Here is a 13924-nt window from a genome sequence, read left to right on the forward strand (position 1 = left end):
CAGAAGCAGACGCAGATGTTAGCACACTCCTCCAAACCACGTTTTTCCCCATTTTCTCTAGTGCTGTCAGAGCACGAGCACAAGGACTGGAGACAGTACTTGAACTCTGTCATCAGATGGTCTGGGACGGGAGGCTAGGCTCTGCGACTCAGTAGCTGTGTGTTCCTTTCTGCCTCGTAGGTTGTTGGGGACAAGAGAAAATGCCTGTCAGGTGCCTGGCACACGGGATGCACAAACGGGAGCCACTATGATGGCAGGCTGTCCCGAGGGGCTCAGAGATGTGCACTGCAGCGTTTTCCACAGTAGTGCCAGCTGCTAATACATCCTGAGTCTCCCAAGTACTGGAAGAGTGATAAAAATTTAAAAAAAAAACAAGAAAAAAACCCCTGCCTTTAACTTATTTTCATTTTAAAAGAACCTATAGTATGTGCGCACACATCTTTCTGAGGGGAAGTAACACAAAATGGAAGGCCAGTGGACATGTCGTGGGTTAGCAGGTGGAAGGCGAGGAAAGGCTTACTATGCCTCTATGCGAGGGCCGCACAGGTCACACGGTGCCGCCCCGCAGTCACGGGCCCAAGTGCCCTTGCACCGGCACGGGGGCTCATCAAGGCTGCGAGGCTTTCGCGCTGCCACTAGCTTTGGTTCTCACTAGAGGGCTGGGAGGTGGCCAGGGCGAGCAGTCCCCTCGCTTTGCTAAGGGAGGCTCAGCATCAGGGGTGGCCCCATGTCACAGGTCCGTATGGTGGCCACGCCAGGCCTCCCAACCTCTTCAGCTCCACATTCTTCCCACGGGGCCACTCTGCCTCCGCCGTCTTTTTAGCAGCCCATACACTTTGCTCTGCACAGGCATTGGGGGTTGGTCTCCCCCAAGAGGCACCGTGTGGCTTTCTCTTTTCAGGGGAGGGATGGTGGGAGCAATGTGGGGACTACATTGTCACCTGCTCTCTCACTGCCTTCAGGTGCGCTGAGTGTTCAGTAAATGTGGAGAGAATGAGAGATGTGAACTATCCCAGCTGGAATTCTCCAGAGCATGACAGCTGGGAGGACACAGCCTCCTGATCAGAGATGTGGGAGGGGGCTGGGCCCATCCCCCAGGCGCGCACTGAGGGGGCAGAGGAGAGTGAAGAAGGGTCTGCAGACAGGGCCCCTCTGCTGGAACTCTCTCACGACGATGGCGGGCCCCACTGCCGAGCGGAAGCTCCCTGAGAGACCAGGACGTTTGCGTCACCTTCCGGCTACCATATCCTGCTACTGCTTTCTGACTTTCATCGGACGTCCCCGAGGCAGCCTCCCTTCTGAGCCCTCCCACTTTGCTCCCCCAACAGCGAACCTTTCGGGCATCCTCTTCCTGACCCCTGCCCTTGGCCTGCCTGTGACACGTGGTGCTCTTCTGGGTCCCTGGAGGGTCCCCTCCACCAAAGGCCTCTCACAGCAACCTTGGCTTTCACTCAGGCTGTAGGCCAAAGACCCAGCTCCTTCGCGGGCCGCAGACGCAGCAAGCCCACCGCCCCTCGCCTCTCCCCTCCAGCTCTCACAGGCAGGAGCCCTAACGAAACGCCCCGCCTTCCCCCCCGGACAACCCTCTCCTGCCAGTTTCCCTCGCCTTTGTTGGCAGCAATCACACTGACCCAGACTCTCCAGCAAGAGCCCAGGGAACCACCCTGGCCGCTCCTCTCCTTACCCTCACGTCCCACGGGTCCCCAGTGCTGTCAATCCCAGCTCCCACTCTCCCTCCGCCTGTCCTGCTGCCACCACTGTGCATCTTCAGCGGGGTTAGCTCCTGTCTGGCCTCCCTGGTGCCAGCCTTAACCCTCTCCGTCCACCTTCCACCTGCCATTAGGGCTTCCGCTGGGACAAAGAACTGGCAAACCAAGCCGGGGCGCAGACGGCATGGGGCACCGTAAGGTTGGCGGCAGTGGCCCCACTCACCTGTGATGTGCAGCTGGTGCAGCCTGTGATAGGCCAGGGCCGCGTCCCGGGCGCTGGCCTTAGCTTCGTCCTCAAAGCCTGCGGTGGCGGCCAGGGTGGCCCTCCGGCGCTGGAAGACCTTCTTGAGCAGCCAGCGCACCAGGCGCAGCTTCTGGAGGCTGTAGCGAATCACGTTCCAGGAGAGGCTGCAGGCCAGGTCCAGGCGGGAGGTGGGCAGCGCCCGGCCCAACACCGACAGGCAGGTCTGCAGATTGGCTGCGGCAGCGGCAAAATCCCCCTAGAAAGTGGCAAGAGGTGAAATGTTCGCTGGCCTCGCTGTGGCCTTTTTACTTTGCTTTAATAAAGACGTTTACTCTCCCTCCATTCCCTAGATTCTCAGAGTTAAAAAATCGCCAGGAACCTTATCCCCCAGAAATGCTGACATTTTCATGTTTTCTCATGGGCTTTTTTTTTTTTTTTTTTTACTAAATTGGGATTGTACTGTGTCTATCTGTGACCAAATACTATACACAAATTCCCAGAGCAGTTTTATACATAAGATAATAGAACAGACTTAGATGATTTTTTTAGGCTTTTAGGTTCTCAAAATGTGGTTCCTGGAGACAAGTAGCATCAGCCCCTGAGATCTTGTTAGAAATGCAAATTCGTGGTCCTCAGGCCCCCACCCCTCCCCCACCCATCGAATCAGAACCGCTCTCTGAGAATTGCTGTTTTAAATACACGGCTAAATTGCCGCTGTACCCAAGAATCTGGAATAACTACTCTTTGCCAGCCTGAGAGGGTCCAATCCAGAATCTATGGTTCTGCATTGAAAGACCTCTGTCTCTGTTTTCTGTTTCTCTCATTAACGGGAAACAGAAGTAAGCAGTCCTCTCCTTTCCCACGTCGTCCTGCGGTGGGTACGACACTTGAATTTCCTTCCTGCACCATTACGGGAAGCGGATGGGGACAGGGGAGCCCCTCTCCCAGCTGACGATGCACAGCTTCTCACACACTCTGATGCTGACCCACCTCAGCCCTGCCTCCCGGTCCCTTCTCACCCCCAGGGCCATCTCACGGCCCTTCAAGCAACACGGCTAGGACAGAGGCTCCCACAGCTCCAGCCCCCACGGACCCTGGAGTCAATGTCACATCACTTCCACTCCACTGTACAGCTCAAAGATTTCCCAAGTCAGTCTTTCCTTTTGATTCCAGGTTCTTGCCACCTCTCGAGCGGTCTATTCCAGGAGCCGCTACTTTGCCTCCAGGAACTTGGTGCCCCCTCCTCCCAGCCCCACACTTCACACAGCTGCCAGAAGGACCTTCATGGAACACAGACCTGAACCTGCCTCTAAGACACATATCTGGAAATGCTTTTGTTCTGGGAATAGGCATGGACCCCCAACAACCACACCTACATTCCAGTAGCCACAGCCCTCGGCACAGCTGACAGCTCCAGGCTGGTCAACACGATTCTGTCGTGGGCACCGCGGCCCACAGGAGGGGAGGGTGGCCCGCGGGTTACTGCCGCCCAGGAGTGTTCTGCTTCCTGTGCCTCTGACATGTGAAGTTTAACTCTTCCTTTGATGCTGTGTTGCCCCAGAATCCTTCCCATAAACTTCGCTTTGCTGATTTCTATTTTTTTAAATTTTTTAAATTTATTTACTTTTGAGAGAAAGAGACAGAGCTCGAGTAGGGGAGGGGCAGAGAGAGAGAGAGAGAGAGAGACAGACAGAATCTGAAGCAGGCTCCAGGCTCTGAGCTGCAAGCACAGAGCCCGATGCAGGGCTCGAACCTACGAACTATGAGATCATGACCTGAGCTGAAGTCGGATGCTGAACCGACTGAGCCACCCAGGCGTCCCTCCTTTGCTGATTTCAAAAGAAAACATTCAGCTAATTTTCCTGCTCAAAAATCTTCCTGATTCTCCTTGGGGAAAAAACCCCAAATTGGTTACTAGTCAAAGACCTCTCCAATTTGTGCCCTAGATACACTTCCAGCCTTAGCCCTCACCTGTCCCAGACATACTGATCTCCCTGCTGGTCCCCAAACATCCCATCTATTCAAGACTTCTCCACCTAGAAGGCCCTCCCAGCCCTTGCCCACTCTGCTCGAGTCCTACTCCCTCGGCCAGAGCTTGTCCCTCCCACCCCAACCCCCGCGGCACTTTCTTCTTCCTCTGTCCCAGCACAGACCACCAAGCATCCCATGTCCATGGAATCACTGACACGGTGTCCTCTCACCTGCTGCCCTGTGACTGTCAGGGGCAGGGTCGCTCCCAGGCACCTACCACCAGACTTTATACACCGGAGTGCTCAATGTCAGTCACTGAGTCTTCAGCTGAGCCTGGGGGCGGGTGGGGAGAGGTGGACGGCAGGACTCACCCTGGCGAGGTCCAGATCTGCCTGCTTTCGGTGCCTCCAGAAGGTGACCGAGGAGCGGGAATGTGGCCGGATCACCGGCTCCCCATGGACCAGCAGCTTCACAAAGACGCTCAGGACAATCACACCATTCACCAGCCATAAGAGGAGCGTGGGCATCATCCAGTCAAACCAGCCCCCAGAGCCTGAAGAGGAACGTCTCAGCTGCGCCAGGAGAAAAGGCCTCCCGGAGCAGCCGCAGGGGACCGCAGGGCACCTCACGCCCCCCAGCATTTGACAGGGAAGCGCCTTCTACCTCCCTTTCAGCAGAAGCATGGATGACAGGCTGCTTCGTTTACTAACGATGTCTCAGTGCTTTCCGAAGGGATAATATATAACCTTAATCCGCACTATCGGCAAATCTAGGACAGTTCTGACGCCTAACCAGGAACCCTGCAGCCCTCGTCAGTCATGGCGCTGGGTGCCACCAAAGTCTGTGTTAGTCACGGTGTGGTCAGACTACTGGTTTTATACCTTCAAGGAGGTATAACCCCCATTTCCTGTACCCTCGCCCCCATAACAACAGCAGTGTGGTTTCTGATTTGTTCTCTTCTTACTAACTGAACTTGAACTTGCCCTGCTACCTCCAAAATGGGACTTATGCCAGTCCCTACCAGGCCTGTGACAAAAGCCCTTCCGGACCCGTGGACGCACAGAGCGTTCTGCACATGCACGGCCCGTCTCCTCCCACAGCAGCCCACCCTCGCTGGGGGGGCACGCAGGGCCCTCTGCCTACCCGACTCAAGGGACAGAATGCTTCGGCCGGAGCCCGAGGACGGGTGCTGGTCTGCGCTGGGGGCCCCGCCCCACCGCAGCAGGGCAGTCAGGGGGTTAAAGGAGAGGCACAGGAAGGTAAGGAAGCACAGCAGGATTCGGGAGCGGTCCACCATGCCCAGGGCTACAGGAGGAGAGTCTGGCTCGTCTTTGACCTTCAAGACAGGGCAGAGAGGTTGGAATGAGTATCACATGGGTTTCTGCAGCACTTTACTAACATTTATATGTAGTGGAGTCAGGCTGAGAGATTTAAATTTAAGACCACCAAGTCAGACAGGAACAGAGCCAGGAGGCCACTAAGAGGTCCACGGCTCTCCCACGGCTTCTCACACCCCTGCACACTCGCCCTCGTGCCCCGAGACAAGGACCACAGGTAGAGGAGTCCTGCTTATAAAACAGAGCTGTGTCACAAAAGAGAACGTTATGCATGATTTTGTTTCTGTAGAATTCCACAACGGACAAAGTCATCCGAAGTGACAGAAAGCAGATCGGCAGCGGTCTGAGGCTGGAGGCGGGTGCGTGAACTACTTGCCATGGCATACGAAGGGGCTTTGCAGGCGATGGGAACATCTCGACTGTAGTGACAGTTACGTAAGCGTGTGCCCTTGTTAAAACCCCCCAAGCTGCATGCCACTGTAAGATAGGTGTGCTTTATCGTGTGTAAATGAAACGTCGGGAGAGCTGAGTAAAGACATCCAACGCCAGTATGGGTCTGCTTTGCCTGTTGTAAAACCATCGTGTTGCTTTTCTTCCCGCCCCATTTCTCAGAGGGACAACTGGAGGCAGAACCCCACCCCCACCCCCGGAGCCCACAGAGGGCGGAGGAAGCCTAGAGCCAGATCTCCCCGCCTCCCGGAGCGCACTCACCACACCACTCCTTTTCAGTATGTGAAAGCCGTCTGAAAATGTCCTCTGAGGACAGATTCCTAGCTAATTCAACGTACCTCTCATATGGTCTTTTGTTTCCAAACAGAATCACATTATGAAATATTTCAAAGCTAGAGCTCCATCAGCAAAATTAAGTACATGATTCAACACACAGTTTGATCAAAAACTTAGGCTACAAGGGAAGTCTGTGCTTTCGAAGTCAGAAACTGCCAGTGGTCTCCGCAGGTTCCCCAGGCTAGATCACTAGGCTCTAGCCTCTTTTGGCTAATTCCATTAAACAACAATTGCCAGGGGCTTTCTTTGACAATTAAAGGCCCTGGGTTGGAATGTTTTTTGTTAGACTGCAAATTGTAATCATTTCCAGAAGAGGACCCAGAGGCAGCCTTGTCCTAAACCAACCGAACCACCACAAAAAGTGGTCTTGCCAGGCCCATTATGGGCCAAGGATGTAATGAGGCGCCTCCGGCAACTCCTCGGCTTGCGTGACAGCTGCTGTGTGTCCCCGTGCTGGGGCGGGCCTTTATTCCTCTCAGATGGGCTCTTTCAGCAAGGACCACTTAAGACCAGACTACATTGAACCAGTTACGCGGATTCTGTGGGGGACACAATAGGACCAGACTAATTTCACTCAATTCCTAGCCTTCTCCAGCCTGGTCCTCCGAGCACCGGGCCCGGCCCGTCGGCAGCCTCTTCCACTTCGAACTTAGGAGAGACGGGTAGGGGATCCAAGGATCGGGCGATTTCAGAGGCTCATACCTTTGCATCATCCAACAGAGGGCTTCCGGGCTCAGAGTCGATGGAATAGGGGGAGAAGCCAGCCTGCGACCCTGAGTCAGAGGCCGGAGGGGACATCAGAAGGACATTCTGATTAAAGTCATCGATCTTTAGCTCCACATCATTGTCCACCAGACTGCCTAGGTCGATGCCCTTCAGGAGTTCTGCAAAGAAAACCACATCTGGCAAACGGTCTGTTTCTACAGAGCCCCGCCTGGGCCAAGGCTGGGCTGGGTGAGGGGCACATGGTCCTTGCTCTTGCTTCACCCCTGAAGGCACCCTGTACACATCAGTGGGACCTCCCCAGGGCCCAGCAGACAACTTCTGCAAACAGAAGTGAGCTCACTCACTGTTTTTCTGATTTGCCAGCTTCAGCACCATGTTCTCCTGGCGCAGTTTATGATTAACCTGCTGCAAGTATTTGATGTAGTCAATGGCCTTCCTCAGGACGCCGGACTTGTGCATCTGGGAAGGAAGATGGGTGAAACCACAGTGGCGTCACTGCGGGCTGCAGAGTGAGAGCGGAGAGACCCAGAGCTCGTGGGGTGAAGGCATGGTTCAGGTTCAGATGCCGGCTCACTCGCTGGTTAGCTGTGCAACTCAGGACAAGTCACCTAGCATCTCTGAACCTCGCTTTCCCCCTCCTTAAAATGGGGAAAATGATAATACATGAATCAGTGGCGTGTGGTGGGGGTGAAATGAGATAATACGTGTGAAGAGAGGAGCCGTGCTCTGTCACTATTTACATAGTGACACTTGATAAATAAAAACTAGTTAGTACTCACATTTCTTATTATAACCCTAGAACCAAAACAAACTTTATTTTTTAAATGTTTATTTTGGGGGGGTGGAGAGAGAGAGAGAGAGAGAGAGAGAGAGAGAGAGAGAGAGAGAGAGAGAGAGAGAGAGAGAGAATATGAGTTGGGGAGGGGCAGAGAGAAGGAGACACAGACTCCGAAGCAGGCTCCAGGCTCTGAGCTGTCAGCACAGAGCCCGATGAGGGGCTGGGAGCTCACGGATGCTTAACCCACGGAGCCACCCAGGCGCCCTGAACCAAAACAATCTTTAAAGAAAACAAATGGCAAAAGACCAGAGCATTGTTGGAGAGCCACCTTAAGTAAAGTTATATTAGTACATTTCAAATCTATAGGCTAGAAGGAAAATAAAATTTTCTTTCAAAACAGAGATGAGGAAGCACAAAAATAAAAAAAAGGAAAAATAATTTAAAAAATAGAGATGAAGATAAACAGCTAACAGGTTAAAAAAAAAAAAAACCAACCTACATGACAGAAAACACATTTACTGAAACAGCAGAAATAATGGAAAACCTATTTCCTCTATTTGCTGTTAAAGACCCGATCTCTATTTTGTCTCTTCCCTTAAAGGTAATGGCATTGCTAACTGCCCCTGAGCACGATGAAATATACGGCGGCCATGCCACCGGCTGACTCCGCGGTATACACAGCCCTGCACCTGCTGCTGGCGAGCAGGAGGTGACCCTCTGCCTGGGTCATGGGGACCCGCGATCACCAAAGAGCAGTCTCAAAGGTCCAGGCAGGTCACTGCCTTTACAACCCCACCAGTTCCCTTAGTTGGTTAATATTTTATAATCATGAAAAATCCCAAGATGCTTTAATTAATAAGAAAGCACTTTTTTTTTTAATGTTTTTAATGTTTTATTTATTTTTGATACAGACAGAGACAGAGCATGAGAGAGGGAGGGGGAGAGAGAGAAGAAGACACAGAACCGGAAGCAGGCTCCAGGCTAGCTGTCAGCACAGAGCCTGACGCGGGGCTTGAACCCACAAACCTCGAGATCATGACCTGAGCCAAAGCCGGAGGCTTAACCGACTGAGCCACCCAGGCGCCCCAAGAAAGCACTTCTCAACCATCCTTATGTCCACTCACTGGACTGGGTCTTCCAAAATTCCTACAGTAAAGACCAGTGGAGGGGAAACGGTGGGACACGAAACACCATTCTGCCTGGCACCCACCTTGGCATCTGTCCCCATGACCAGGTCCTTCAACTCGATGATTTTGTCATTGATAGAGGAGCGATACCGCTTCTCAATGATGTTGTGTGTCGTCCGCCTTTCTCCCTCTTTGGGGGGCTCCAACTGCTTGACTCCTCCAGGTACCTGCTTAATAGGCACTTTCTCTTGCCCCATCATCACAGGCATTGTGGTCAAAATGGTCCCATTGCTGCCTACCAGAGTCTAGAACAGGCACAAACACAGGGCAGAGTTACCCCAGGGTCAGTCTGAGTAAAGCAACCTCACAACACAAACCTGTTGACCTTGGCCACGCAGCGCCTCTCTTTGCTTAATTAAGTCAGGCCCCAGGAAGCTGCAGGAGCCATGGTACATTAGTTACTACGCCCCTTTCAGAACCACTGTCACCAAGTCACCCCGCAAGAGGATGAGCACGGATAAAGAGGTTTTAATCTTGGATCTAGGGGTACCCAAAACAAGCCCTAGGATTTCTGCTTTGCTGGCAAACCATTAACCACCTTGAACTTGCATACAATGTACCATATCATTTTGGCTCCAAGGAAAACTTACTCTTAGTGTGGGATACATCTTTTCCTGTCATAGGACAGTGCACTCACTTGCTGCGTTGCCTTATATAATCTGGTCATCAGAATGCACAGGGGCGGATAAGCAGGCCAACTCTAGGGGCTTCCCCTTTCCCCCTCAACTCTGCTTTCCCGTTTGTATTTTTACTAATTTTAGTTTTATTGTCATCCCTAGATGACCAAACAGCCAATGAACAAATAAAAAGCCGCTCAACTTCACCAGCCATTAAGAAATAATTCACACATAATGAAAACCACACGTGTTAAGTGGATAGCTTGATGGAGTTTTATGTTTGGATACAATGTGTGTGACCAAGATAACCCAGACCAAGACCCAGACCATTTCCATCCCTCTTAGAAAGTTGTCTTGTGCCTCTTTTCAGTTACGCCTGTCCCTTCCTGCTCTTGTGGTCACTGCTCTGACCTCTATCACCACAGCTTAGTTTTGCCTCTTTTGGAACTTCATATAAATGGACTCATCTGCATGAACTCTTTGGTGATAGGCATCTTTTGCTCCACACACTGTTTTGGAGGTTTAGCAGCCGTATGTATCAATACTTCTTTCTGGACGTGTGGGCTGTTTCCAGTTCTTGGCTTCTATGAATAAAACTTACTTTCAAATTCTGATCACCTTTTGCTGGATCGGACTCTCTTGCCACAAGATGCTGAAAACAGCTGTGACCTGACAACCCAAGGATGGGTGCCTTCCATGTCCCTCACCTTGGAGCCCCTCCCTGCCCGGTGGGCGTGGGGTCCTTCAGAAGCCAAACCACCACGAGCAGGACCCAAGAGTCCTCCACACTGATGGCTCTGTGTGGGGATGCTGCCCACAAACTGGGGGTTAAAAAAACAAAAAGGGGGTATATTTGCAATGTGACACATTCCACTGAGTGCCTGTGCCTGCTCACTGTGTAGGGAGGGGCTCTGTTAACATCTCAGAGGCCTAAGACCTCCAAGGAAGGAGGAGGGGAGGGGAGAGGGGGAGGGGAGGGAGGAAGGTGCCTCTTACTGGTACTTGAAGGGCAGCCGTCTGGATGGGGGTGGTGAGGGCGGTGAGGGCTGGGTTCTGGACTGCGGCCATGACAGGGCTGCCATCTGTCTTTAGTGTGGTCAAAACAAGGGAATCTGTCTTGATGATCTGAGGCTGTACCAGGACCTGGATGGAGAAGGAAGAAAAGGAAAAGGAAGGCAGTATTATTTTTCTGTTTTGCCTTAGCTTCCTATTACACAGAAACCCTCTGGGAGAGAATGAAAAAAATAACGTTTTCCTAAAACTGAGAACACAGCTTGATTACTGGGTTGAGACGGAGAAAGAGGATAGCTAAAGAGGGTCCTGGGTTTTAAGGATGAAAGACTTCGAGGACAGCAGCGCCAGCGCCTGGCAGGGACACGGGGGAGCGGGGAGGGGGGTCTGATTTTGGTCAAACTCAGAAAAGCCAGGAACATGGCTGAGAAGCAGAAAGAAAAAACGTGATTCCCCCACCCCCCCTAAAGATAAATGACCTTGTTAGTAAGAAAATACGGTCCACTATGATACATGACTTAGAAATATCTTAGCACACGTCTTTCAGTTTTAGACCCATGAGATGCTTAAATATCACAAATCCACCTGCACTTACGGAGTCCGTGTGAGGCCAGTGAGCACCTACAGATGCGGTCTCAGCCAGCTCTCCACTCCGAGCTCACTGGGGCCTCACAGGGCCCAGGCGCCCCAAGTGCCACTCCCTTACATTCCGCCGGGTCTTTCTGAGTCTGTGGACCACATGCTCAGCCAAAGACCAGCCCCAACCAGTGCCTCCCTGGATCCTCGCCAGCCACCTACCGGGACCTGCTGCACCTGGGGCGCAGCAACTGTCTGCACCGTGGCCGGGGCGAGGGTCTGCAGCGTGCCATTGGCCGTCTGCGTCAGCACCCGCTGGGCCTGCACCGTCTGCACCTGCTGCTGGATGGTGACTGGCTGCACCTGGGAGGACGTCACTAGGCTTTGGACTTGAGGCTGAAGGACTTGGGAGAAGAGGAGGGAAAAGTCACACGGACGAGGAATGCACTCTGGAGCTGCAATAACTGAGGACGGAGCGCCTCGGAAGGCTCCCGACTCCCCGCCTGCTGCTGAAGGAGATGGCACAGCTATTTCCAAGCTGGTCTAGATAACAAGAACATTCCATGAGAGCTGTATCAGTTTTCTGCGGGAACGAGAACAGATGATTTTATTGCTCTGAGTGCCAGGGTGAGGGGTGAGGTGAGGGGAACTCATCAGCAGATGCCCGTGGCTGGCAAGGGCGTTCACAGATACAGAGAACCAACAGCTCCGCGGGTCTTCCCTTCCTCTCATGAAAAGAAGGGAAAACGCACTTTGGGATGACGGTCTCAGCGTTTTGCTTTGCTGCCACCCTGCAGCCCCTAATCCCTCCACAGCCCACAAAAGAACTGTCAGAGGCTTAGAAATTCAGAGTAATATCAATCCCCTCCCCCAAAGGTCGGAGAGAAATCAATGCAAAGGCACTGGGCACAGCACAGCAGAGAAAGCCACTCCCTCCCACCCCCTGGGGCCTAGGACGAGGCCTGCTGCACGGAGACCCAGCACCTGCCAGGACTCATTATTCTCTGTAGTTGGTGCTCAGATGTCTGCTGAATGAATGGTTCTCAACCTACGGGTGCCAAGATCTGGCTGTTGCTTGGATTGGTTTCTGGACTCATCTTATTCAGCCTGTAGCTCTAGTTACTGGGACTGTGTCTACTGGGCTGTGAGAATCTTCGACCAAGTATCCTTGAAGCAGGCACAAGAGATACTAAGGTATCTGAAGAGGCGGATCGTGAATGGTTCCTGTACCCACTGTCCTTACTGCCCGTTACCCAAAACTCCTTCAGACAAGGACCAAACTGATGGATTCTGCCATCCCCAAACAGGACATAACCATTTGCCTCAGAAGGGTCTGCAAACTGGCACATACACTTTTGAGCCAACCAGTCATTATGGTATCTGACTTCTGAATCACCTTGAAAGCTGGTAGCCGCGTTCTGATATATCAAAGGCTGCTGGATGATCCTCGTCTGGGGGGCTGTGCTGAATGTCGGGGTGATCATCACCGTCTGCTGCTGCAGCTGAGCTGGAGGCTGGGGCTGGGGCTGGGGGCGGGGCTGAAGAACCGGAGTCGCCCTGGGCGGGGTGGGAACTGCAGTAGGGGGAACTTTAACCTGCAGGGCTGGAGCCTGGGGGGAGGCGGCCGAGGGGGAGAAGGCAGGCAGAGGGACCTGGCTGAAGGACCGCTGCAGGGAAGGGTCCCCAGCGCCGCCCCCACCGCCCCCGCCACTGCTGCCGCTGCCACCGCCGCCACCGCTGCTGCCGCCGCCCCCGCCGCCAGGGAAGGAGCTGCAGGAGCCACACAGCTGCTCGGAGAACAAGTCAGGGAACTCTCCAACTTGATTGCTGACAAACTGCAGCATCTCTGTGGATAAATAAAAATGAGTCATTCTACTGCCACCCAAAATAACTAGTAACTTTCAAATTTGCTTAAGAAATGGAAGCCTGCAAATCAAAAGGTTTTCCCATGAGCGTCGCAGAAACAGGTCGGGAAACCTTCTCCTCCCTCTTAGGAGGCAAAGCCCGGACGACAGGGCAGGACTTCGTGTCTTTGATATTCTCTTTCCCCACTCTACCTCCAAGCCCTTCCTACCAACTTTCCTGATGGTTTCAGGCCTAACAGGAAGGAGCTACCTCTGTACTAGGTGACTGTTGCTTGCGGAGGTTACTGCTGGTCTCATCTTACAGTTAGGGACACTGGGCCAGGGCGTGGGGGCTGGCGGTCCGAAGGCTTCGGTGCTCAGTAGCCTCAGGTGCGAGGCCACCTCCAGCCTCTGCACTGTTCTCCGTGGCAGAGCAGGAAGCCGGGAGTCAGGCTCTCACCCCAGGCTGCCCTCGCCCCCCACCACAGGTAGGCTCTGGGCCTTCTCTCCAAGAAGGGCCCAGCCCTGGGCACTGCTGGTACCCTCAGGGACACTCAGGGATGGTGAAGTTGATGGCCTCCAAGTCATGGATCTTTAGGGGTGGAGTGGATGGAAAGATCATATACAAGGCCCAGAGCAGGGAAATGACTCGGCCAAGGTCCCATGGCTCATCAGGGCACAACGAGGATTAGGGCCAGTTCTCGGCCTCCCAGCTTCATGGTCTGCCGCTGTAGCACAGTGCACGCACTACCAGAAGGTCAGGGCAGGGCAACCCCAGCCCGGGGCTCCATGCTCTAGGGCGCCCCCCCCCCCCCCGGTTGTGTCCCTTCTCTCTGGGCAAGGAGTCTGTGAGACCAAAGAGATGTGTCCCCCTGGAAGCCATGGGCCCCTTCTAGATCATGCTCTAAGAACCTCCTAGCCCAAAGGGACTCAAGCTTGCCTCCAGGTCCTCTTCCCCTAATTCATCCTCCTCAAAATTTACCAAATCCCGAGTTAATCCACAACTAACAAGTCATCTGTCATGGCTCCTTCCTCCCTAAAGGGCTGGTCCCCATTAGAAGTCTGGGGCTTCGGCTTTGCCCCAGGTATTTTCAGACCCACAGTTCTTTACAGTCTCCATTCCCTCCCTTTCCAGTAC

At 53.3% G+C, this 13924-nt stretch overlaps 1 protein-coding gene across 1 annotated transcript in view; it reads right to left on the reverse strand.

The window, feature by feature from the left end:
- Positions 1-13924, reverse strand: part of SREBF2 (sterol regulatory element binding transcription factor 2) — a 58804-nt gene that overhangs the window by 20272 nt on the left and 24608 nt on the right. The window contains exons 3-11 of the mRNA XM_029955405.1: positions 12339-12788; positions 11165-11346; positions 10352-10498; positions 8762-8983; positions 7118-7232; positions 6750-6931; positions 5068-5260; positions 4296-4477; positions 1933-2209 (exon numbers count right to left, since the gene is read on the reverse strand). Of these exons, the coding sequence (XP_029811265.1) occupies positions 1933-2209; positions 4296-4477; positions 5068-5260; positions 6750-6931; positions 7118-7232; positions 8762-8983; positions 10352-10498; positions 11165-11346; positions 12339-12788 (1950 nt within the window). The remainder of the gene's footprint in view (positions 1-1932; positions 2210-4295; positions 4478-5067; positions 5261-6749; positions 6932-7117; positions 7233-8761; positions 8984-10351; positions 10499-11164; positions 11347-12338; positions 12789-13924) is intronic.

The sequence above is a fragment of the Suricata suricatta genome, chromosome 10 (genome assembly GCF_006229205.1).
Source record: "Suricata suricatta isolate VVHF042 chromosome 10, meerkat_22Aug2017_6uvM2_HiC, whole genome shotgun sequence".
Lineage (NCBI taxonomy): Eukaryota > Metazoa > Chordata > Mammalia > Carnivora > Herpestidae > Suricata > Suricata suricatta.